At 32.6% G+C, this 27,590-nt stretch overlaps 1 protein-coding gene across 4 annotated transcripts; it reads left to right on the top strand.

Moving 5' to 3' along the window:
* The first annotated feature begins 1,794 nt into the window (after positions 1-1,794).
* Positions 1,795-26,840, top strand: LOC134270103 (uncharacterized). 4 transcript variants are annotated; one of them, XM_062752277.1, is made up of 5 exons: positions 1,795-2,010; positions 2,140-2,260; positions 8,572-9,354; positions 24,958-25,156; positions 25,710-26,840. In XM_062752277.1, exons 3-5 carry the CDS (start codon positions 8,609-8,611, stop codon positions 26,478-26,480), a joined length of 1,716 nt encoding a protein of 571 aa, XP_062608261.1. In that variant the 5' UTR covers positions 1,795-2,010; positions 2,140-2,260; positions 8,572-8,608; the 3' UTR covers positions 26,481-26,840. The 4 variants fall into 4 exon arrangements, with proteins under 4 accessions (XP_062608261.1, XP_062608262.1, XP_062608263.1 ...); XM_062752278.1 differs by lacking the exon at positions 1,795-2,010 and having other exon boundaries at positions 2,072-2,260; positions 8,570-9,354; XM_062752279.1 differs by lacking the exons at positions 1,795-2,010; positions 2,140-2,260 and adding an exon at positions 7,987-8,102.
* Positions 26,841-27,590: the final 750 nt, after the last annotated feature.

Here is a 27,590-nt window from a genome sequence, read left to right as displayed (position 1 = left end):
GCATGGCTGTAAATCAAGCAAAGTCTGACTATTACACAGAGGTTGCCGCACAAGGTGAGAAGCACTGTGTACAATTTGCCTCACACAGGTTTTAAATCAGAAAAACCCTTATATCAAATTTTTCTTTGATCTGAAAGTGGGGGAAAGTTAAGTAATATTTTTTTTTCTGTTCTTAGAATGTCATTGAATAATTTAATGACTTGTTTTATGATTTAAGTAATAAAGAGTTTCAAACTGCTTTACTTGCAAAATATACGTGTATATATATAGTGTGTACAAAAGTCTACATAATGTTTTTTTCTAAATTGAGAATTTGTTATTTTTGATACTCCCCACTATGTATAAATTATTTGATAACAATGGTATACTGGACTATCTATTAAGTGGTATTTACCAAAACAAATAAATAAGTAAGAAAGAGAAATATTCATTTTCCAGAATCTGAACGATTTTCACTGGGATCTGATTGAAGTTGCCATTTATCACTCAAATACAGTATAACTTGGTTATGAAGAACTTGATTATTAGAAAATTCTGGATATATAAGAAAAACTTTTATAGAATCATGTTTGAGATTTTTAAATTTTCCATTTTCTTCATCAAGTTATAAGAATCTTTTCTATTAGGAGGAAAAGTTCCTGGTGACTTAAATTCATTATCACTGAAGATATTTGGATTGTTTCATCTCTTATATTGTATTTTCAGTTTGAATTGTACCAACTGATACAAATTGTATAGAGATGCATAGAAATGTTCATAATTTTAGAGTCAAATACTAAATATTGAAATTCTTGTGAGTAGTAAAGAATTTCCCAATGTTAAATCAAGAATATGTGAACGTTGATAACAGTGGATTTAATCTTTTTTTTGAAACATCCACATGTAAATATACCCTATTCTACTATATAAATAATATTGATTTTAGATGGTACTTTTCTTTTTTAAATGTGTGAAATAGAATCTGCTATACACCAGAAACAATTTATTCAATTCTCTGGGTGAAAATTACTTAGTTAACATATTTCATCTCTGGTGACATAGCTAGTTCAATTTTAAAAGAAAGAAAAGGAACCAACCATTTCATTCCCGTGTTTTAAATCTTATCTGATCAATATTTAACCTCTTTTGACCAAAAATAAAGTGTAAAAAGTCAGATGATACAAATGATTTGAAATTTAATGCGAAATTTTTTCTCATCTTGAATTTCTTTTTATTTAAATGTATCCCATCGTGAGATGGGTTTAAGGTTCCGTATTGAATAAATCGGCATTGATTTCAGTTTACAGGCCTTAAGTTAGGAAATTGAGTGGTGTTTTGATAGATGAGGGATTTGTCAAATTTAAACGTTGATCGGAGGTACGTACATCCTTAACTCTACTTATATGTGTCTTCCAGGCCACTCGAGATTGCACAGCAACAGAATAGATGGTAAATATTTCAACTTTTACATAATAGACTTTGGTTGTTTTCTTGTCAAGTTCTATCTGCAGAAAGTTAGTTCACCATAGATTTGGAAAAGAAAAAAAACTATAAATGAAAAAAAATCAAAATGTTTATGATCAGGTTTTTCTTGCATGTGGTTTCTTGTGATTTTTTTTTCTTCTAAAGATTGATTGTTTTTTCTATAATAACTTTACATTTTTCTGGATTTTAGATTCATTTTTAAAAAGGAATTTAACAAAATAATTTATTATGCTAGAGCATTTAATTTACTGTTGATACAAGTAAATGTGGATAATTAATTGAGTCCATGCTCCAAGTGATTTTCAAGAGGGTCGAAAATTTTCGTCCCAAGTCCTCTGAAAACATTCTTTTATTCCATTGTCTCCAGCCATGTTGAAATCAATGGTAACTTTAACCTCTTATGAAGTAGAGGCTTAAAACTCAGAATGAGAAATGTCCAATGCTATGTAACAACTCAATGTAACTTCACCATATACATTGCCTATGTACTTTAATATTTCAGGATGATATCGCCAACTGATTTAAAGGCAGGACTAGACCTTTTGGGTTGGTAATGAACCAAAGTTTTTATTTAAAAGGACAGAGGGTTTTTTTTATATCCTCTGTCGATAGTGCAGGCATTGACAGACATTGGCAGTTTGTGGATAGGAATTCATTAAATGTATCATTTTGCAGGTTCAATATTCATCAAAACATAAATAACAGAGGAATATTGGCACCGATTTTCTTTCTGGGATTACAGATTCAGGACTTATTTTTGGAGCATGTTTTGAAAGATTCTTTCTACAAAATATAGGTAAGTAAATAAGAAATGTGGGGTACATGAAAAGAAAAATATATTTACATGAAAGTTTGATATGGGCCATTGATTTCCAAGCTTTGGAAATTTTATTTTTGTTTTTAAGTTTGCTTAGTGATTCTTTTTACTTGATGTTTTATTAAATGAACCATGAACTTTAAATCCGTAGAACTAATAACTTTTTTTCAGGTTCTTCAATGATTTCTAAAATCTTAATGAGGACTATATATTTAACTCTTTTGTAATGGTTTAAGTTGTTTACAATACGTGTACTGGTATTATTCTCAATAAAAAAGTCAGTGTGGTGCGTAGTGAAATCTAGGTTATGAAATAAGTCACTTTAACTTTGATTGATTTACCAAAGGATTACAACTCAACTTTAATCATTTGTGTTCACTTCAACTGGTTAATTTAAGTGTGTAGTTCTTTGAAGATGATTATAGGATTATCCACATTAAAAATTTTAACTGTGATATGAAGTGAAAACAGGGATTTTTTTAGTCTTCTCTTGAAAGAAATTATAAGACATCAGTGGCAACCTGATCATGATGATGCAGACAATTTGTTTATGTAAATAAGGTATGTTGCTATTGTAAACAATGTGAAAAATACAAATCTAGAATCATTTTATATTCTGAGAATATTTTCTATTAGACCACTAAACTTTAAAACTTTTAAATCTACTAAACCCAAATTCAATCTGTTTTCAACCCCCTAAAAACATCAATTTTAAAAATCAGCAAGGTTTCTAAATAAAGTATCATTATAAAGTTCAGATTGAAAAAGGTTTATTTCAAATCAAGTTCTAACAATAGAATCATTGATTTGAATGAAATCAAATGGACTCGCATGTTGATCGGAATCTATCTGTCCGTAGCCCTTTAAACTCTGCAAGCCATGGCCCGTACCTGACAATATTTGACACTTCAAATCCTGTGTCTTACCGCCGAGGACGGGGGTATTCTATTGGACTTAACTTAGATGAGATTCAAGATGTCACAGTGTACACTGTGGGACCTACCCCTTGTTGACAAAACTAATTACACGGTCAATATTTTCCCCACGGTAAACCTATCTAACGTGATTTGCTCCTGCAATGGTAAAGTGGGGGGACTTTGTTTGTTTATTGATTAGCTAGCTGGTATAAAATTTCAAATCTCAGCAATTGGCACTAGGGTATGGATCTTTGGTCAAACAAAATTAGGAGATTGGAGTAAAGCAGCCTTACAAGCAAATAGCTCTGTTTTAACATCAATGGGCCATTTAATATGAATGGCATAAAAGGAGGAAAATTGCAATTTGCTTTGATAAAAAAAAAACAGTGGTTGCCATTATAATTAAAATTAACCTGCTTTTAAGAACCCTGTGCTACCTAATGAAGCTGCCCATTTTCATTTGTCTGACATATATCATTTGGGTGAGAATTGACTTTTGTTGATCGTCTTTAAGTAAAACCTTCAATTACTGTTACGAAACCACTAGCAATCTTAAACTGAAATCTTGGACTTTTCTTTTGAATGTGTTAAGTGCTTATTATGGAATTACCAAATGAGCTAACCACACAGGTAGTTTGATTAGGTTACAAATTGAGCTAATTTTCTAAATGGAAAATCAAAATGTTATTTACCAAAGCAGCTCGCTTTAAATTATATTTTGACAATGTACTAATCAGGAAAATTTTAAGCAGGAAATTGCACCCACATTACTCTCAACAATTTCATAATCATGATTATCAATTTGTCCACATATCATATCATATTATATTGTACCACATATCATGTATTTACTGATTTGACTAGAAAAATATTGCAGGTACTTTATGAAAGCCAAAACAATCAATGACAATGATTTGGACGGTGATTGGTTAATCTCTTGCTCTTGATTATAAGATTAACTTTTACTTGTCTAGTGGATGATTATCATTACAGTTGAACTTTGGTACTAGTATCTTGAACACAGACATCTTGAATTTAAGTTTGAGGTTCCATGATTTATTTCTGAAGTATTTTACCCTGGATATCTTGAATCCTTAGACTGTAAGACATCTTGAAATATTTTCTCAGTCCCATAAAGTTTGAGATAACAATGTTTGACTGTAATTGTATATGAAACTTTGGCTTTCATTTGATAGCTACATGTATGTATATGCATGTATAGCACTTGGTACCAGTACAAACAAAGTAAGAAAATTTCATTATATTTAACCTCAACGGGACTTTAAAAAGATTTTTGATGATTATATCCGTGTGCCGGGATTAAAAAGTTCGCTATATCTATTATATTTTGTTTCTATGTACAATCACTAGCCATATTTGCTATAAAAACAAGCTAATTCATTCAGAGAATCTGTGTCCCCCGTTAAAGGAAAAAATAAGGGGATTTGCTGACTCGGGGGGGGGGGGGGGGGGGGGGGGTGTCGAGCGGTAGGGCACTCGAAGAAGGACAGGAGGGGCATAGGGAGTTATGGTATGAAATTTAATTGCAAAAACTCGAAAGGATCTTGAGATATCACCAGAAATAAAAGTTTTATACACAGGCACAGAATATATAAAATTATGACCTTGAACTTTGACCTTTTGACCTCAAAATCCGCAAGGTCTTCCTTTGGCCATAGGGAGTAGTGGTATAAAATGTCATTGGAAAAGCTCAAAGGCTTCTTGAGATAATGTGCAGAAACAAAAGTATTCAAACAGAAAGAATTTTTGAATTTATGACTCTGACCTTTTGACCTTTAAATCAATAGGATTCTTCTTTAGGCCATAGGGAGTTATTGTGTAAAATTTAATGACAAAAGCTCAAAGGCTTCTTGAGATTACAGACAGACAGAACTACAGACAGACACTGAGACAGATGGCTGGACAGGTAGACAGACCAAAATTAATATCCCCCACTTTCAGCAGGGGACAAAAAGTACTAACATGTAGATTCGAGTAATGTTTTTGTTTTTTAAAATATTCTTTGGTTATAATTTTCATAAAATATTTATTTTTTCCTATACATGATGTTAAATACGCAATTGATTTGCAATAAATCATGTAGTGTTTTTTTATTGTAAACAATGCTTCATTGATTGGCAATTTAAATACCATGATCTACGAACTAGATAACCCTATCTCATGTAACAAAATACAAATACCTGCTTTTTCTAGAAGGAATTATGAAGAAAGAGTTTTTATTCTTTTTTGATCCTGACTGGAACGTGAAGATTACCCCATACTTCACATGAGCTTGAGATATTGATCATGCAGTTTTCAAAAAAAATCTGATTCAGAAATTAGCTTTTACTGAATTCATCCATGGCCCCAAAAACTGCAATTGTAGAACTAATTTAGCAACTTTTTAAACTGTTTGACTATCAACATTGAATGACAAATATTGGGCAATTTTAAGAGATCTAATTAAAAAAAAATTTTGATAAACTTCATAAGTATAGATGCAGTTTAATTTTTGGTTCAGATACTATCCTGTAGTTTAAAGTTTTCAGTTCAATAGTGTTTAAGTATTAAGGTACAAAAATGTTACAATTGGTTTTTATAGATTTCAAGCCATCAATTCCAGCAATCATCATTAAATTGATGCAGATTTTTTGTATAAGATTTGAAAACCATTTAAAAACTTGGTTTTTAGTTCACCTGAGGTGAGCTTTTCTGGCATTCATCTGTTCCAATTTCAAACAACTTGCAACAAAACATCCTTTGATTAGGGGAGGGAAGGATTTTTTTCTTTTTAACGAACCTCCTATCTGAAAGAGAGATCATTCAGAATTCCTGGTATTGAAAAATTTCATATCTTTTAAAAATAAAAAAAAAAACAAAAAAAATTGATGAGCCAGAAAAGATGAATATTATTTTGGTGAAATTTGTTACAACATTTGTGAAATCATGACAAAGCTTTAACTTTAATATCTGAACACATGCTCTGACAATTTTTTTATCTATAACAAATATATATATACAACTGCACCTTTATGACACATGAATGCAGTATATATATTTCAGATATTGACACCAAGGAATTTGAAGTTCAGAAATCTATGTTCTGTGTTTAAATCACCTGTTCTCTCTTTCTATAAGGTGTTGGTTCCTATAGCTGTACAACTTTAATTATATAAAAAGCAAATCTACCCCATATAAGCTATCTAAGCCTTTTAGAGCAGTAGCGCAGAGATTTAAGGGAAATGCATGTATCTGTTCAAAGTACAGATTTGGATATATAAGGCTACAAAAGGTTACAATCAGAGCACATGGCTTGATAATTTAAATATAAATTTCAGTGTTTCTTTGGGAAAAAAAGGCACAAGTATCCATGCAAGGTCCTAAGAAGCAATATGTCAATTATTTTCAACTTGTGAGTTCATTTTCATACCATGGTTACATGGTTTCCCCTTCATTTCATCATTCTAGGAGAGGATTTGAGGTGCCTACTAGCTGTTCCAATTTAATTAAATAGTCTAAACATCTAAAGCGGCTTTGAATGCAGACATATCTTTAAATCAAGTGCATGTATATTTAATTTTCGGAGATCTCAAGGTAGCTGATTGGAATTAGATTACTCAAGGTTAGGATCCGAGCACACGCTTTGAAGATTTGTCATTTATCTGTCACGTAGTTCACAACCATGCTTTTAATTATTTCATTAACGATAAATTCTGCACCCAAGAAAAGGCTTACACAGGGATAGGCCCCCTTATACATGAGCTTCTGTGTTGTCATTGAGGTTGAGAATATAAATGTTGATTCTCAATCTAGATAGAAAATATTCTATTGAGTGCTAACATTTTAAGTGATAAAATACTGTTTGAAACATTTATTGATTTAGTATTTTTATATTTTATGAACCAAATGATCTGTTGAACTTTTTTGATGTGTTTCTATTTGTTCTTCCAGTTATATGTATTAATTACCATAGATTCCTTATTTTGGCAAATTCTTTTAGGTGAAATATGGTGAGTTCGAAATGATTCTAAAAATCAAATTGCGAGAACAGGAAATCAACTGTTATTTAAGAGCTTCTACATGTATATTTTGGCATATAGAAATAATAGCAAGTAAATTTTGTTTTGTGTGACTGGTGCATCTCACCCAAATATTGCGATAATAAATTTCTTGTTCATATTAAGCAATCTACATTTTAATCACAACATGACAAAAAGTAAAGGTTAAGATTTGTTAAAATGAACACATCACATAATAAATCAAAAACACTTATGTACAACACAAAGTTTGAGTATACATTTTATCATGGTACATGCTCTGTCCAACAAACAGAACAAAAAGACCTTCAGTTGAATAAAGAAAAGTTTCACTTAAAAATGAATACTGTAAATCGTGCAAGATATTTTGCGGAGTATGATTTTTGATCAAGTAAGCGAAGATTTGATTTAGAACATTTCCTTTCTTATTTATATCTATACTTATGCAAGACATTTAGTGTCGTACTTAAATTAGTGGAAGTTGCTTTCCGCAAAAAGCAATAAAAAGAATTAACACAGCTAAATAAAATACATTTCAATAATTCTGTCAAAAAAGTGAGAGCAGTTGTCCACATTTGTAAAACTGTATAGGTGCTTATAGTTGCTAAATATGTCTCTGGAAGGGTCGTGTCCATAATGACATTTCAGGACTCTATAAACTTGTCAAAGTAAACATGTTAAAAGTTTATGATTACTATAATTCATATATCCTTGTTAATTACATATTAAAATTTTTAAGAAAGAAGAATAGCGGATAAAAAGACTTTATTTGTGACTGGGAGGGGTATGTCAAATTTCATTTAAAAAATAAAGGAGCCGATCAGTGTATATTTACCCTCAGATATTAATTTTATTGGAGAGGGAGAGGTATTATGAATTTCTTTATAAGGAGAAATCAGACCGATTTAATTGGTGGCAATTTAAGTTATGACAAATTCAACAATGTAAAGAATGTGAATAGAAAGTGTCTGACGGTAGATTTCACTGTTTGTAAAAAAAAAAAAAAAGAAATATCTTAAAAACTTATCAGACGATCAATTCTATTGAATGAAAAAGATGACTAGTGCTGCGAGCTATTGAATGTATAAAGACAAGGAATTTGCTTCAAGTTTTGTTCTGACAGTTCATTGGAGGTTGTAGGAATGTCAGAAGTAGTAAAAGATATGTTAAAAAATATTGATAACTACTTTTCTGATTCATATGGTATTGACATTAAAAAAAAAAAAAAGAATATTCAAGGTTGAGTTTTAGAGATAGAGAAATCTTATAATGGTGAAATATGGTTAAAACTTGTTATATGCCTGAAAAATAACCATCTTTTCTTTATTTTACAGAGATGAGATGAGGTCAGCAACCCACAACAAATATTTGATATGGAGAAACACAATGAAGAAATGGAGATGGTTAATGGTGAAAGGGCAGTAACTCTTACTAATTCTGTTAATGGAAAGAATATGCAAGGTGTTGGAGATGTTTTTGATAAAGTTCAGAATAACAACAACATGACTGTAGGCAATGAAGAAAATGGTGACAGACCAAAAACTCCACTTAAAGATGGTCATTTAGTTACTCAAGGTGTGAAAAATAAATCTGAACTTTCTCAGAGACAAGGAGAAAAAATATCTCATGTGAAAAATAAAGACGATGTCAAAACTGACAAAGAAAACATTCTCACAAAGTCCCCTCCAGTCAGAATGTTATCCAATGAAATGTTACGTCATGTCGTAACTATCCCCATGCAGAAGATGGAAGAGGGGGATGACCTTGGTATCTATGACGACCCAGGAGAATCTGGGGAGGACTTGGATGATGTGGATGGACCGGATAAATCCGAAATTATCCTTCAAGAAACAGGAGTCGAAAAAAATAAAATGCCCCCGCCCATCTTGAGAAATTCTGCTATCAAACATCCACCCGATGCTCCAAGACAGGAAAACATGAGATTTTCCGAAAATTCTGTGAATTTCAGGGAAGGTTTGACTGCTTTTGATGAGAATGCCAATCGCGTGAGCTGGTCAGCTATTAACAATCATTATGATGAAGCCAGACATTTATCAGGGATACGGGGGAAGGCCAACACTCCAGCAAGTTTTATCACAGACATATCGTCAGAATCAAGGTAGGAGGTTGTATTTTTTTCCACTTTGACCTTGGAATTTGAGGTCCTTTTTCACTTGTGTACTGTAAATCACTTTTTATTCGCGAGAACTTTATTTTCGTGCAATTACACGAGACAGTGTGCTCGCGAAAATTGGAATTCTCGCATATAATAGTATTCATTAAGATTATATAGAACAATAACCACAATTCGTGAAAATTTTGTCTCGCTAATCAAGAGTCAATGACTATCTCGCGAAAATAAGGTGTCGCGAAAATTAAGTGATCTACGGTATTTCTTGTGACAATACCTTTTGATACCATTTCTCAGAGTTCAACATACTTAAAAAAAAACTTTCAGAGCATTAGTCTTTGATAAACATAGCTTGTTGATTTATACGTATTAATTCTCAGAAAAAAAATTGTCATTGTCATAAAATTTTTTTTTAAACCTTGCCTTCTCATGAAAAGCCTGAATTAGTACAATTCTCTATCATCCTTGGACTTTCTATGAGGCATGATATTCTCGAAGCTACGTAATTAGTGTCTCTCAAATTCTCATTACTGGTTAAGAAATTAATAACATCAGCAATTTAAATTGTTGTTGACAACAATGAGATGACTTAAGCCCCACCTCTATGCCATACGAAACGTTGTGATTGGATCCTTGCTACACTCATTGACATTCGTCCAAATTTCTATCCCATGTATATTTCAACAGTAAATGAAATTATGTAATGTTGAGAATGCAACACCTTACTGAAAGTCCAAGGATAACAGAGAATTGTACTAATTTATTAGACAAGCTTTCTTTCTGTATACCAGTCGAATACATTCTCCTCATCAGTTTATCTATACTCTTAAAAAAAATAATGGATTTTAAAAGGAATTTCTTAAATGCAAACACTTCACATGTCACTCAGTCTTTGTTCAATTCAGACTGTTCAGGAAAGCTATAGAAATTGGATTTTTAAAAAAAATGGAGTTAGTCCCCTTTGACTCTTTTTAAAATTCAGATATTGAGTTACATTTTGGATTGTTACCAGCACAATCTTAATTAAATCACAGCTGGATTCAGATAGGCCGATGTCTACTGATAGCATTCAAAAACAAAGAATATCTTTCAAATTAAAGTAATTGTGAACAAAAAAACAAAACATGCACACTTGAATGATGCCAACATAATATGGTGGCATTGAATTTTGTCATCTTCCTGAGTTACCGTATTTGCTCTGTAAAATATATGCTTTGAATGATTAACAATTCAAAGGGAATAATTGTATCAACATTTGACAGGCAATGAACTTTGCAAAGAGATTTTTTTAATGGAAAATATTTGTAAGTTGCTGTATTGGACTACAAAACACAAAATGGTGAAACTCTCGTTTCATTTAGCTGCATAAAGCAAATACGAAATCCAGGAAATTAATTTTCCTCTTGTATTGAAGTAAAAGTGTTTACTTCTAAAAAAGGTTGAAATCTTATTTACTTGATCAGTGAAATTGACATGAAAGTGGTCAATTCATTCCTTTGAATTGGCTTTAGAAGTATGTACGTATACCTACATCGAGAAAGGTACTTTTATGTATATAAATGTAGTTTTTCTTTTCAGTTTTTTTAGTGCATTGATTTAATTTGATAATTTTTCTTTTAACTTTCAGAAATTTTTGTTAAATATTGAAATTTCAAATTTTATATCTTCATTTTTTTTTTTATTTTGGCCTTTATCAATGTAATGCATTGATCGAGCACCAACTGATCTGTGATTATTTTTAGGATATTTATGGTAGTTGAAGCATTTTGTCTTCATGTGTCTTGAGGTATGACAAATTATGATTCCCTCACAGATATGCAGAATTAACCCCTTGTTCTTCTTAGTATTCACAAAGGTTGTGTCAATCTGGGATCCCCAAATATGTCATGTTCCGAAAAGTTTTCACAAGTCAGACATGGTGCTGGGATTTTATTGATAAATGGTCACTACCCAGATATGATTACATTTTATGAAAGCTAAGTATGTAAATATTAAGAAACTGATATGTGAAAGTGAACAGACATTACTTATATCCGAGGATATTGATTGAAATTTTAAAGTGGAGACAGAAAGAGATTAAATTTTGGTCTGAAAAATGGCTGAAAAAATGGATTACCGCAAGGATGTGATTCGGAACTTGGTCAAAAGTGCCCCGGCCAGGTAAGATGGATGCTTTGTTTGTAGTACCTTGTGCTTTGACCAGATGATGGAGTTGGGACTTGGGTTTTGAGTTTAATTTTTTTGTATTTTTGGCTAAGGAAGTATGGTCACTGGGTATTCTTGTGTATTGATTTGATTTGACATTTACATTGTAATCAGTGTATTAGATAATGTATATAAGTTTGCAATGCTTTACTTATTGCACACACGTCATGCCTATTTAGTTGATTTTCAAGAGGTGAAATAAAATGGTGATGAAATTTGGAACATAAAACTAAATAAATAATGGAGAATTGTATCTGCTGAACTTGTATGGTACTTTTCTAGGCACTTTGTACCAACTGAAGAAAATCTATAACACTTTAAAACTAGGTACTGCTATTTCTGAAAAACTCATGCTTCCAAAAGCAGACTAAAATTTCATGGTTGAGCAAAACTTTGAAGTTTTACCTTAATTTTTTTTATTAATTTGGAGTATTCCAAATACTAAGTACTTTTGAAGAATTTGTCCTTTGTAGAATACCCTTTACTTAATCATTGGACACATTTGTTTTGAAAGGGGGAGGGGGGGTCTCTTGGCACAAGTTCTAAAAATGCCAATCAATTTGTACAAGCAAACCCATAAATCTTGGTAATTTCAATATCGACATCATCTAAAATTGATTTTTTCTATTAAAATGATATATTGCATAACTTTTCAGAGTTCTGTATCTTGGAATTTTCTATCAAGACTGGAAATTTATTTCCAGGTTCCATGTTATTGAATGACCTTTTACCATTAATGTTAGCCTCAAAGCCTTTCAAATTTATGAAAACCCTATCACTTAGAGTTTCAACACAAAGCAATATTATATTTCTTATCTGCTTTCACTTATATTCTCTGCCAGACTTTATCTCCTAACTTTTATTATGAACTTTGGGGTTTTAAACAGAAGATAACAATTTTGACTTTTTGTTCTGGACATTTTTTTCAGACCTCAGTCTTTTTGCTGTCTTTCCTTTTGTGTTTTTGTGGAGTGAAATGTTAAGTGTTCTCTTGGATAATTGGAAAAAATTTGGTTGGAACAATAGTTTTTGTATCTGTTGGCACTATGGATAGAAAAGTTCAATTTTTGACTTTGGAAAAAATTTCAGCAAGTTATAAAACTTTCGTGGAATGAATTTGGAATCCAGAGTTTGAATATACCCCAATTTTCATCTGTTTCATCCTTATGGCTTCAAGTGTTTATAAAATGAGAGTTCGGTTCGAAACATCTTTGGCAAGATCCAAAGACTATGTTCCTATTGGAAAGCGATCGTACTTGAAAGTGGATGCTGAACAGGACTATGAGACATACATGGGAAGCAGACCTGGTTTTCCATCAAGGCCTGCAAGCTATGTTTCATTTTCCACAAATATTTCCACACCAATGAATTACAGCAATATCCTGGGATCCTATTCCACCAGCCTAGCCAGCAGTGACCCAGCTTTGAGCAGGCCTGGAAGTTACCAGTTTCTTAACGAGTTACCAACACGGCCAAACAGTTATTCCAATTTTCCCTCCATCAATTCCCATCCATCTAGTTATGCCTACCCAGGAAATAACCCTCCAAGATATGATCCAGAGCCAACAAGAGTGGACTTCACTAAACATGCAATCTCCAAGCTTCCATCTATTTCTTCCATTGATACGAGTTGCTCGGGGTAAGTGCCAGGCTTATTGCAGAGGAATGAAAATATTTTTTTCCTTTATCAAATCTTTCCAACATTTAAAATCCTGTTTTGTAATGAGATGAGTTGTGGTTATGATTTATGTAAATAGAGAAAATTCAATTGAAGAATTGATAATGTGCAAAAAAACTAGGGGGTGAGAGATTTATGGGGTTATTAAATTCCCTGATGCCCAATCATCTTCGGTTTTTTAGATTCAGTGATTAAAGCTACCCTGACTGCAGGCAGGCACAAACACTGATTTATACACAACAGGATTTATTAAGTCTGTATAGATTAAGTTCTACCTGAACTTTACTTCAAGGGAATAATTGCCCTTAATTCGAACATGTACCGTATTCGAAAGTTAATAGCTTATCCCACAGAATCATTTTCAGTGTATTTGGAAAGTGAATTTCTTTTGCTCCATATTGGTCGTTGCAGTCGAAAATTCTGATGATTTGAAGTTTTCATGAAGGGAATATTGTTTATAGCCTATGATCTGCTCACAGATTTAGACACTAAAGGACTAACTTCTTTTTCTTGACTGTTAATTTTGATATAAATAGCAAGGAATATAGAGTTGTATTTCTTGGAGCTTTTTTTGGTGTGATTTATTTTCTGACTTGGATGTTTTTGAATTTATTGAAAACATTTCGTGTTTTAAAAAAAAACTTGAAAATTAAGTACAATGTCAGCGGTGCATGTCTCTGTAAAGCCATCCTGCATGATTTGTCAATGCTTGGAGGTGGACAAGCCTGAGGGGTGTGAGGAACATAGGATCCTTGAGGAGACCGGCTCCTCAGAGGAGGAGGAGGAGAAAGAACTGAGGTTCACAACAAAAACACAGGAAGATGAGGAAGAAGTCTCAGAGTTTGAGGAAAAGTATGGTTTTTCTGTCAGTATATTTGGACATAATGGGTTGCCTTTCAGGTAGCAGCAGATCTGAAGCTCACTGGTTTGAGAAGATTAGGATAGGTGACCAGAGAGCTACAGTACCACCCATCAAAAAAGTGTATATTTGTTGTGCACCAAAAGTGTGCTGTTGCATGGTCATCCATCCTAATTTTTTCAGACCAGCAAGCTACAGATCTGCAGCTAGCTACCTATCAGAAAATAGATTTTAGATCAAAAAATATAAATTTAAATCTGAAAATTTTATAGTCTGAAATAGTATAGATTCTTGGAGGGGGTTGGAAGTGGGGTGTTAACCTGCCTTTACTTTGCAGTTTGCAAAACTTGTTTATCTAGATTTACATTAGTTTCTTTTCTATAAGTCTCAGGTTATTTTGGTCCTCTGAATAATATCAAGCCATCTTGTTTTCTTTTGAAAATTCTTTTGCAGTAGCATTGAATAGAATTGAAAGTAATGTCAAGCCTTTGAATGGTATTTTGTGCATAAAATGCTATATCTCTCCTCAAAGGGAGAGCAATGCACAAAAGAGTTTGTCCTTTTTGAAAACATGGTCTCAATTTAGATCTAAAAGGAGCATTATTGAAGAAAGGACCCCATCAATCTATTGAATCATTAAACATATTTATCTAATATGAAAAGTAAACTTTATATAGCACATTGATTTTTTTATGCTGTCCCTAGCAATGAATACCTGCATGATCAACAGTTGAAGTTATTTTATATGAAATTGATACAAGTTCTGATTTAACAGTTTAAGGGCATTTGCTCATTACAAGGTTTTAACAGAAAATTAGTATGTGCAAATTTAAAATACTTAAGTGCATAAACAATTTTTTAATATAAAATTTATTTTACTAAATTTTTAAAATTAAGGACATGACTCTTTACATTTTGAGGTTGCTGTCCTTTTCTTAAACTTTGCCATTTGTCTGTATAAACACTTAACTTTGTCTATGATTATGATTTTTCTGAAATGTCTTTTACTTGTCAATTAATTGTTTTATCATTATGGCACACTGTACAATATGAATGAAGAAGGATAACTCTTTATATGTGTCATAAAAGTGACATTTTCTTCAATGCTATCCATACCTGAAATTTTGTATAAATTTTCTGGATGGTAAATTATTTGATTCTTGAGTACACCACAGTTTAAAAAGGACACCTCATTTTATTATTTGTAAAATTCATGAATGCCAATCACAACTGACTATATACCCACCGAAAACTTGTCACTTGTTTGCGCACACTGCAAAATAGCACTCGCCACGTTGTTGGAAAGTTGTCTAATGCAAACATATGTAATACATTTTCATTCAATAAGAAAAGGCATACTGTAGAAGTACTTTATTCCGCGTGGTATTAATTTACGCTATGTACGCGGTCACCAATTTTCCACGGAAATTTGTCCAAGCGTACTTAATATAAATGTAAGGCATATAGTGACAGTCTAGGATATCCGCGTAATTTTCTACCCGCGGATTAAACAGAAATTGAGATTCCGCGGAATTATGACCCCGTGGAAAAAAGTACGTCTACAGTATTTATAGAACCTTCAATTACTAAAATTGATGTTTTTTTTTTAAATCAAATTTTATAAGATATGTTAAATTTCCTTTATCTCAATCTCTAGCTATTCTATGACCATTATACAGTTATAGTTCACTTTTCCGTGACACCTTATTTTCACTACATGAACTCGATCTTTATTAACAAGATAAAATTTATTGGAATTATGTTTACTACTCTATATTATCTCAAGGAATACTGATATATGTGAGAAAGATATTTTTTCGAGCACACCTGACTGTTTTTTGTGTTATTACACAAAAATTAAGTTCTCGTGAATATAAAAAGTGATTTACAGTATTCCTGCAATTTATATTGGTATAATAGCATCAATCTCTTTATCAAAGTCAAGATATTTAATGACATCAAATAATGTACTTTTTATGGTTTGTGTATAGATTTTTTACCATCGAATACTTTTAAACTTGAGAAATACTTGTTAATTGATCAAATATTGATCAATTTGCAATGTAAATTGAAGGCTCACCATGTACACAATTTCAATGCTTCAGAACCTAATTTGATCAATAAAAAAAAATCCTCTCGCAAAAGACATTTTAAATTTTGAAGAAGAGAATTCAATTGTTATTTTGAAGAAAAAAATCTATAGATGTTCCTTTGACAAGAGGTAAAAAGTCTGTATTTATCTGCTGTTCTGCGAAAAAAAAGAAACTCTTGTATCTGTCTGAGAAAATTAACGTGTGGTTCTAAAAGATCTGAACACCATTTTGAGCATTCCAGTAACTATGGTCTAGTTGCATTGAGAACCAAAAGTCATCTTGAGTTTGAACATTTTAAGTGGGATTTTTTTACTCAACATGGCAGGTAAAATTGGATTTTTTTAAAATTTGGATTCTCGTTTTTGTTTATTATCTTTGAGAAGAAATTTTGGATTTTGATCTAGAGCTGATTTGCCGTATCAAAAGTTTTCATGATATAGTACATAGGGATATCTTTTGTAATCACAGTATTAAAAGATAATTGGAAAGTTAAGGGAGGGAGTTGTGTTTTGTTTATATGTATCTTCTGTAAGTGTTAGGGACGACAGTAAAACTCAGTTATAACAAAGTCACTTGGACTTATGAAATTACTTCACTGTATCCGTAATTCGTTATATTCATATAAGGAATTATGAAATTTATATAAGGCTGGGGATCCAAGATAATTTTTGCTATATCCGTGAATTCGCAATATCCGTGTTCTTATTAAACAAGTTTTGCTGTATATAACTAAAACAGGATTCCAATGCAGGACTCTATACCTTAAATACTGGTCATTCTTAACTTCAAACAAAAACTGCTTTGTTCTAGGACTTTGATTTTAAAAGGTAGGTAGTAAAATGGCATTGGTATTAAAAGATTTCTCACCATAATCACTGGCTTTCACCAAGGATCAAGGAATAAAAGGTTGCAGTGCTCGGCGAGGAATATCAAAAGACATGCACCATGTTTTTACAATACGTATATATACTGCAATAACTAGACCTGAGATCATGGAATTTATTGCGTTTTTTGTGTAGGTGAATTCGCATAATAGAAAAAGATAATCAGCTTTCTGATATGAAGGAAAAAAAGAAGGAAAGTTCAGACAAAATTATTTCAATTTAAATGCCATGACAGCAACTTTCCCCTAATCTTTGCGGATAAAATTAAGTTCTTGTGTATTGCCGGGGTACACTTCGATTTGTCAATTGCGTGGAGAAGATAAAGGAAATTTCTTATCAATTTCGTTGTTTCTTCGTGTGAAATTGCACATGCATTTGTTTATTTTGAATAGTGAGTATTTTGCAGGACATGCCATCAGAAAAATGAAAACGTGATTTAATTTAAACAATTTTGGTTGAAATTAATTCTAGGAATAGCAGACCAGTGATTGTAAGAAAGAAAAATTTTTATGGAACAATATTAAACAAAATGGTCAAAGTAGAGGAGGAATACCAAATGTGTAATTTTGAGATTTGTGAAGTCAAACAAGTGTGACAATATAAACAGATATTTAATTTGGAGCTTAATCCCCCCATTTGCAAATATTTCACTCGGATAAATTGACTAAAGCTCCAAATTTTTACAAATATGGATTTAGACAGGGACTACGCTATGGCCATAAAGATGTTTTCTACGAACACTATGAGTGCCTATGATCGTGGAGTTAAGCCGGCCTATGATACGCCACCCAGCACCATATATGACATGAACAGTGTTTTGTAAGTTAATTATTATCGATGTTAATTGCTTTAATTTTTAAAACTACCGGTATTTTGTTTTAATCAAGACATGGGATAGGACTGTATACATGACCTGTTTGTAAATAATTTGCAAAATGACTCCAAGTCAAAACTATTAACTTTAATTAAAGGAATTATGTTAAATAAAAAAAAAAACAAGTTATAGAATTGCCACAGTCATCAGCTTCATGTATTATTTACAATTAACAGGCTGATCAAATTTCGTTGTCATTTTGTGTTAACCCCCCCCTCCCTTTTCAACAATTTTTTAAAAAACTAGGATAGTTAAAGGCTATGGGTAGTAGAATTGAATGAATATTTTACTAAGCTTTGGAATAGGTAAATTGGTGTCTTTAAGAAAATACATTTTCCATCACAATGGCTTTTTAACTGAACTTTAATAAACAGATGTGGTTAAAAAAAGGCTTTGCAATTTTCGTGGGAATGTCCTATGGGCCATATAGAATGTGCAGTTGACCCTTGAAAAGCAGTGCTTTTTTAAATCTACGTTTGTCATAATTGAATTCAGCTTAAGAAATTGATTAATTGTTAAATACATAATGACTAATGGCGTTAAACATCAAATTGAAAATGTTAAAGTGTTTGTTTGCCTTAAACCAGGTAACTGTGAGTTTGTATTTTTCTTCTCTTCAAGTGCTTATATGAATTCTGTTTAATGTAATATTCTTTCTTGACATTTCTTACAGTCAAATAGACAATTTCTTGATTTCTCTTATAGATTTTCTATTTATAGACTTTTAAGATGTATCAAAATGAGGTGTTTTTCTGGCCCAAAAATAGAATAGTCATTGGTCTGTTGATTTTAACTTGTTTGTCTGTCTGGGTTCATGAAATTGGTCTTTGCCTAATGTTTTGGACCATATAGACTATAGATGCTTTGTATTTGGTCAGGTAGGTCATCCTTGAATGACATAAGTCTCAGTAGACTTCATTCCTCTAAGGACAGTCTGTTTGACAAGTAAACATGGTTTTTACTTAGAAATCTTGTAATTGTACAGGAAATGATTGGTCCTATAGTAATATTTGATTTGAAATTCATATGTAAGACTACAAAGTCCGATGGTGACGCCAAAGTCCGATGGTCTGCGCCAAACCCCGATGGTCTGCGCCCAAACCCGATATCTCACTGTCTTTATGGATGCCAAAGTCTGATAGTCAAGCCCAAGTCAGATGGTTCGTTTCCTTTGAGACACGCTACGCTAAAGTGCGATGATCTAACACGCCAAAGTCCAATGGTGCGGAGAAAGAATTAACATCAATGACGTCACAATAATTTGACATCAATCACTGACCTCGTTGTCAGCATTCAAAATCCATCCTTTCTGAATTGGTCCTCGCAATCAAGTTATTGTTTTGCTTATGGCTTGCACCTTCCAGAGATATTAGGATTAGTTCTTCCATATCACTCAACTGATTAGGTTTGGCTTTGCACTAACCCGAGAGATTTAGGTTTAGTCCTCACTAGCCGAGTGATTAGGGTTAGTCTTGCATCCATCCAAGATATCTCGCTAGGTTATAGTTGTTACACACTTTTAGGGAATTTAGTTTTGCACCTATCTGAGAGATTAGGGTTTACTTAGTTTTTGCATAATGATATTTATTTATACTTATTTGAGACTATGGCCTGGCTTGGCATTGAAGCTTGTCGCACTGGTACTATGATGTCATAATTGATTTCCGCACCATCAGATTTTGGCGTGTCAGACCATCGTGGATTGGTGCAGCGAAACCATCGGACTTTGGCATGACTATCACACTTTGGAGTCCTACACAGATATTGATTTTCAAATTTTGTTTTTTTTTGGGGGGGGGGGGGGGGGGGGGGGGAAAAAAATTTGATTCTTTAGACTATGTCTTAAAGATCTAATTAGAAATTGATTTCTTTTCTGTGAAATAAGAAATAAAAGTTTTGTTGGCTTTTAAATAGTTATGTAAATAATAACCACACCCTCCCACCCCCCCCCATATTTGATGGCAATATCTAGGTTTTTAAAAGTGAATTTGAGTTGCGGAATTAATTTTACAGTTGGTTTCTTTTGAGAATAGGATTTTCAGTAAAATCCATTGTTGCATTTGAGCTATAGCCTATAAGGCCATGTGGGTTTTAGGTATAGTTAATCAACATGCTTGCTGAAAAAAGTGTTCATGGAATCTAGTTGGCAAGATCTGTCTCTGAATTGAAACCCTTATCTTTTTGTCAATATTGATGGTTGAATAAGTATAATTAAATTGATAAGCCCTCAACAATATATCATTAAATGCAATTTTACTTATCTTTGACATGCATTTAGAAGAAAATTAACCATGCCTCAGCCTATTGTTTGAGATGGTTTTGTGATTAAAAGTAGACCCTGTCTCAATGAACAAAAAAAAATTGGAAAATGGGTATTGTTATAGCCAACCTAGCTCTGTTTGCCTTTCTATATGAAATGTAAATATTGTTCCTGTGCGATACTCCAATGACTTTTAATTTCTTTTCAAATGAGGGTTGGATTATCTATAAATGTGTATTCTGGCTTGGCTACTCATTACTGGGTAATTTCTACGGAGAAAGAGAAATTTTTTTTTCCATCAGTGCTCTCGTTGGATAATGCTTGCGGATTTTGGGTGAAAAATGTCAGATTTTATCATCGTGTACAAGGGACGCTGGTTTAAATCTCTGCATGAGAATCGGTGGTCAAAAAGGTGTGTTAAAAATTTTACCAGAGTAATTTTTCTTATAATAATGATAGTTAAGGATTCTTGCATAAAAAGAAAATAGAATTTAAAGTATTCGTATGTTTCTTAAAATAATATATGAAATATTTTATGCCCCCCTTTGAAGAAGGGAGGGCATATCATTTTTTCTGCTGTCTGTCTTTTGGGCTGTTGGTTCACCAACAGTTTCTATTTTCTTTGCAGAGGTTGCATTTACTGAAATGAAACTTGCTACACAGGTTTATCATAAGAATATCTAAGTCAAGTTTTGTTTTAGGTATGATTGCGCTATTTTTGACAGAGTTATGCCCCTTGGACTTAGAGAGAAAAATTCCAATAATTTGCAGTTTCCTTTCATTTTCTTTGCAGAGGTTGCACATATTGAAATGAAATTTGGTATACAGATTTATCATAAGAATATCTAAGGTCACGTTCTGTTTTGGTTATGATCGGACCATTTTGGACAGAGTTATGCCCCTTGGACTTCCAATTATTTGGGAGAGGGGGGCATAAGTGTTTTCACAAACATCTCTTGTTACTAATATGTTATATTATTTAATTACATGTAACTAGCATCTCACAAGTGAAATTGCCTATTTAATATCAAAGATTCATGAGTTTGTTCTTTAAAATCTCATACAAGAATTTTTCACTCATATGGGATGTCACCAAAATCCCAGTGAAAGGCTTCAAATTTAGAATATTTGGAATAATAAAGGCTTTTTCTTATGCCATTGCTTACCATGTCACAGGACCTACATTTTTTTTTCAAGGTGATTCCCAAAAAGCCTGTGACTTTCACTTCTAATGCTAAATCCCTGGCAAAGTAACAGTCACTCTCCATGTTGTATGTCTTATGTTTGATGCAGGCCCAGAAATGAGAATCTTACCACTGGTTTTAATATTTTGACAAATGAATAGATTATTAAACAACATACAAAAAAATGAGGTGGTGTGAGATACACAGTGCAAAAGATAGAAGTACATGTACATGTACTTGGATACTTTCAGTTGTCATACATGTATCAAATGTGGGGTCCAAAGGTTTTGGCTCACATTGCAGTTCTGCAGCATTTTACAACAGGATGGGGGTATATTTTTGGGGTTCAGGATTCAGCAAGACCAATAATTTGCTATTGCTCATGTCCATCTTACATCATAGAACTCTTGTGATTTAGGTGTTTTCTCACAATATGACTTTAAAAAAAATTTCTCACAAGACCTTCTTCTCATAAGAACAGGCAAATGACTGTTCTAGAGAACTTGCACTTTGATGTAAGATTTAAAAAGATTCCAAAAAATTGATTATATTTACCATAGGATAACAGAATAATTACATAAAAAGAATATGACATGTTGAGTGTTTGTATTATGTGATTAATAACTTTCTAAATTAACAATGGACACAATGTGCTTAGTGAGAATTTTTACCCAAAGATAAATACTTTAAAATATTGATAAGTAAACACCTTCTCTTCTCTCTTCAAATTGATCAAAAAGAAATTGAAGTTGAGACAATTCCCTACTTCTGTATTTTAAACAAAAGTAAAACATCAAAGACATGATGTACAAAGGAACTGTCATGAAAAGTAATTACAGAGTTGTAGACAGGGTAAATACTGCTGATAGACATTGGTTTCCACTGTAGAGGGTTGGATTTGTCAGTTTAATCCCCCCATTTAATCTGATTTTCTGAGGGCTTATTACCCTGGCTTGACAACCTGTCTGGTACTTGGTATTCTTTTGGTGCACATGCTTTTGGTAGGGGGTAGGGGTTTTAAAAGTCTGCAAAGATGGAGAAAACTTCAAACGTGGTTCCATATCCCCAGGACCCCCACCCCAACACCATCTAGCAAAATTAATTGTAATGGGGAATTTTGAATGCTTGTTGTGAGGGGATGCTTGTTGATAAGCAGTGTTGGTTTACCTAGCTCATATCAAGTAGACAAGTAATCTATAACCTTTTAAACAAGATTTAAAGATAAATTAACATAAGTTTAATCTTTTTAAATTGCCTGAGTCTCTTGTAGAATCTGTCACTACTGTAATTGATAATGAATGGCAGGCTCACTATTAGGCATCCATGTAATAGTTATGCCATTTTTTGGTCAAAGAATTATTATAAAATATATAAAATTTGATGATGATGTGACTGATGTATCAGAAAATCTGATTTATATGAATTTTGTTTGTTTGTTTGTTCTTTAACATATCTCAGTTTATGGGCTCACCAGAGGGATCAGTGACTCCATGTTCCACAGTGGATTCAAACCCGCAACATTGGGATCAGCTCCCTATCTTGCAACTCTAGAGACTACGCTACACAGACTCTGAATTTTTTCCTTAATTTTAAGGAAAAAACTCTTTGAAGCAAAAGTAGCTCAGAATGTGCATTTTCTTGACCCTTACGGTATGATGAGGCATAAATATGGTTGCAAAGTTTGAATAATACATGGAGTTTAGAAATACATTGTAATTAAACACAAAAGATAATTGCTTTAAAAAAATCTCTTGGAGAACAACGTGGCCAAAGCAAATAATTTTTGTAATCATACCAATTTTCTAACAGAAGATGAAATTCAAACAATTTCCTGAATACCTCATGGGACATATTTGAGACAAATCATAATGGCAGATTGTAAAGAAAAGAAAGTCATTGATTAACTGTAAGTCTAGAGTTATCTATCTTGATTTGCAAGGCCAAACCACCTTAAAATTTTCATATATTAGCACAGATGTCATAATAGCACACATATGTTATTGTGCAATCTGCAATATTCTTTCTATAATCTGGTTATTGATCTGTATTAGATTCAAGTGTTATCAGAACAATTTTAGCTGTCAAACTTTTGTACCGAGCCCAATCAAAGAGAACCAAAAACTGGACCTTTAAACAATTCTATCTTCCGAAGTAAATTTTGGACAGGTCCCCTTAAGGCCAAGTGCAGGTTTCCAAAGCTTATAAGATCTTCCAGGTTTTAAATAGCCTATTATGTTACACTTGTGAGTGTGTTGTATTTGGATTTTAACCAGATTTCCTTGTTTAGTTTCTGATTGAGATTAAGGCATTAAGCTTTCTAATACTTTGCATGTACAGTACATGTCTGACTTGGGTGCTGAAATATCGACAGTATGGCGTTTTGTGAGGATTAATTTGAAATATTCGTCGGGGTGTTTTTGTGGTTGATTAGAACAAAACAAAGGGAAAATGAAGACCAGTATTATGATACATTTGCCTCAGATAGCCATGTGCGAAGAAGAAATATCGAGTTACAGTAATGACTCCATGTAAAGTTTGATTTTAATTCATTTTAAATTTTCTCTTTATTTTATTTTTTTAAATGAATTTTTTATTCATTTTTTTCAAATTTTTAGTTTATGGATTTTATTTTAGATGCAATACTATTGTCTTTTGTTTGAAATCATTTATTGTAACTATATGCTGCTGGAGAAAATAAAATTTATTTTTCAAAGAACATGGGCAAATTAGGTGTCGGAAATGCCCATAACAATCAAATTCAGTTTGTGATTATTTTTTAAGAGCAAAATTCTTATTATTGAAACTGATTAGATTTTAACATATGCCAATTTTTTATTGTAGGAAAAATTTTTTGCTCAAAATTATATCATTGTTAAAAGTCCAGAGTATTAGTTATGTTTTATTTTTTCTTGGAGACTGACATGTTTACCACTTTGCCATATGCAATTCTTAACTGCTACTGGCATTTAAATCTTTTTTAGGCTATGATCCTTGAAAAAATAACCTTCAAATATTTTGGGGAGATACAAGTATTATGCCAAATGGGTCCTTGTTTCATGTTTTTAATACCAGTATTCATGTATCTACTTTGAAGAAATAGAGTGAAGATCGACCCATCTTATGATAAAATTGTGTTATACAGTATGAAATCATTATTACAATATTTTTGCCCTATTTTTGGTAATTGTAGGGATCTGATTTAAAGAATTACATTAATTCTAACAAATGTATCAAAGAAAATTTTATAAATTATAATTAATATTAATTTTTGTTTGCCAAATAAAAGACATCTTTCTTAGGTTATTAGCCCATTTTCTTTGCACTGTGACTGGTGGAGATGGGAAATGCTTTGTGTGAATAATTTATTTTAATTCAACTTAACCTGCTAATAAATTGTGATTTCATCAACTGTTAACAGTATAAGCTTAGTTAAATATAAAACATTGATGCTGATAAACTGACATACTGTGTAGTCCAAATACATGTATGTTATCACTGGAGCACCACATTAAAAAAATGATCAAATCTAAACTTTTAATTTTTTTATTTTTCAGAAACACGTCTCGTGTTCCTTCGGAGTCACGGGAGGCGATGTATAGGAGAGCTATGCATCTGATCACGGCACGCTGTACCAGTACCGCCCCGGGAATGGAGACCCCCTACGGAACAGCCAGGACGTCTCCTTTTGGGGTACAGGTCCCCCAGTATTTCTACATCAGACAGGAACGCCCCACCCCAATGCCACCACTGAAGGTATATAGTGGAAAGTCTTATTTTTTGTAGAAATCTTGACGTGTTCAAATTGGGAAAATAAGCATCCAATAGGATTTATATCTATTTACATGACACTTCCTCTATCTGATGACTCTTAGTCTGACAATTTCTTTTGTGTGAAGAGATTATTTCATTTATGATTGGAAATATGTAATAAATGTATTTGTCATTACATGTATTTAATTAAAAATGACTTATGACCAGTTCAGTAAAGAGATGGGAATGGTATAAAAACTTTGCATGATTTCAAATCTGTTAAAAAATTATTGTTTTCAAATGTGTCCAGCATTTAACGTTGTTACAGTGTACATGTAATCCCATTAAAACAGCTCTTTCTAGAATTTGAAATGAAGGTATTTGTAAAGGACATTTAAAACTGTGTTCAAATGAGAATATCGACAGCTTTTGAATTGAATTTTTTTGTTCCTTCTTGAAATGAGACAGAACTGATAATTTTGGAGATTGTTTAACACATGCTGATAAAGCATGCTATTTGTAGACTATTTGCATAACCATTTTTTTTCTTTTACAGGCATGGCAAGGTTACAATGGCAATGTGTACTTTGAACCGATTCAAATCTCCAGTCTTCGAGAGCTTCCTGAAAAATCAAACAACCCGTACGAGACCCGATCTTCGAGTGATCTTCATCGCATGCTGATGTCACAGCAACAGTCCAGGCCAGAAAGTGACGCGATGCGGACGACGTCCAGAAACACGGCTAAAACTGGCAGTAGTCAGAAAAGTAATCGTCCGAGCACCACCAAACAGGTGGTCTTGCTGGACAAGAAAACAGTGCTCAATCGATATAATGACAGCTTGAATGATGATCTTGACGTCATCGAGGGGACGGAACACACGGGGAGTCTCTCTGTACGACCAAAAAGTGACAGAAGCTTTGACCGAAGGTCCCAAAACAACAACAACAAAGTTTACAACAAGGAGAAAATCTGTAAGGGTTCTGTGGTTCATAAGTTAAATGTGGCAAACAAGCAACATAGCGGACGGCCTGTGTTAAAAGTGAGTGGCGGAAAATATTCCAGTCCTCCCAATACGTCTCCGTTACTACGCACGCAAACCCAGTACTCTCTCAGTAACCAAAGACTGACTACCAATAGTCCCGACATGTACAGCCAACAGTTGTTACCTCCCCTGGAACAGCTGCGATCGGCGGTCAGACACATGGATACCATTAGTAAAGACAGGGTGGGATTCAGTCGAATTCGACCTGTGACCTATACGGAGGAATTCAAGCCTTTCATTAAATATAATCAAGAAGCAAAACAACAAACAAATTTTGTATGACACTGTGTCATTTTTCGTCAATATTTTTCTAAAAGCGTCCTCGTATTGACCAAAAGGATCAAAGACTTCCACTCAAAGTACATGTTCTGTGATTTTGCATTTATCTCTGTTTTCGTTGTGTTCTGTTTTGCAAGGATTTCAGATTTGTTGAACTCCGTCCTAGTTCTCTGACAGGAAGAGAAAAGTACGAGGTTTAGTAAAATTTATGTTCAGATTAAGTTAAAACCCTCCAAGACTGTGATGTTATATAATGAATAAGCTTCTTTAGCTTTTATGAAGATATTTAAAAATATTTTTATTAGATAGGTGATACATCTATTCAAACTTGGAATTAGAGTCTCTATTTTTTGATATATATTTTGAAATTGATTCAAATTATTTAAACCTTAAAATTTCAGCTGACATTATAATCTTGTAAACATTATTTTGATATGCTTTAGAAAAGTAAAATGTAGATAAAATACTGAGTACTTTAAATTTAGAACACTTTGCCGGATCTGACTTCTGTAACACTTCTCCCCCCTCTTTTATTTTTATAGCTATAAAAAAGACATACAATTCTATTCAATAATTTTGAAACCAAATTTTTATTCACTGAAGTCAAAAAAAAGTATGTATTTAAAGAGAAGAAATCAACATGCATTGTAATAAAAAGTGGGGGGGAGGGAGATTCCACAAAATGGTGTTTTCTTTTTTTAAATTGTGTTGTTTCTGGTCATGATCAAAATCTTACTCAGTTTTATTGGAAAAAAACTTAGAAGGTTTATGTTTTTGCTAATGCCTGCGCTGTAAACGCTGAAGAACTGAAGTCTTTAAAATACATGTACTTCAAATTCAGCTATCCAATTTACATGTTAAAATCTGTCAATGCGTTTGACCGAACAGTATGGATTTAGTTTTTCTTTTAAATTTAATTTACAAATGCATTTTTTAAATTCCATTGTATGATATACATGCTCCAATAATTCACCCCATGTCTTTAGCACATTGATGGAACATTCTTCATAGTGTAAAGTTTGTCAACAGTTTAGAAAAATATTTTGCATAAATTAAGAAATGTACCTGTAGTTTTTCCTAAAAAAAATTCAAGAATTTAAACATTGAAGCTTT

This window comes from Saccostrea cucullata, unplaced genomic scaffold, assembly GCF_032062105.1.
Source record: "Saccostrea cucullata isolate Sc308-1 unplaced genomic scaffold, CSIRO_AGI_Scuc_v1 ctg1178, whole genome shotgun sequence".
Lineage (NCBI taxonomy): Eukaryota > Metazoa > Mollusca > Bivalvia > Ostreida > Ostreidae > Saccostrea > Saccostrea cuccullata.
This window is presented reverse-complemented; position numbering and strand designations above follow the sequence as displayed.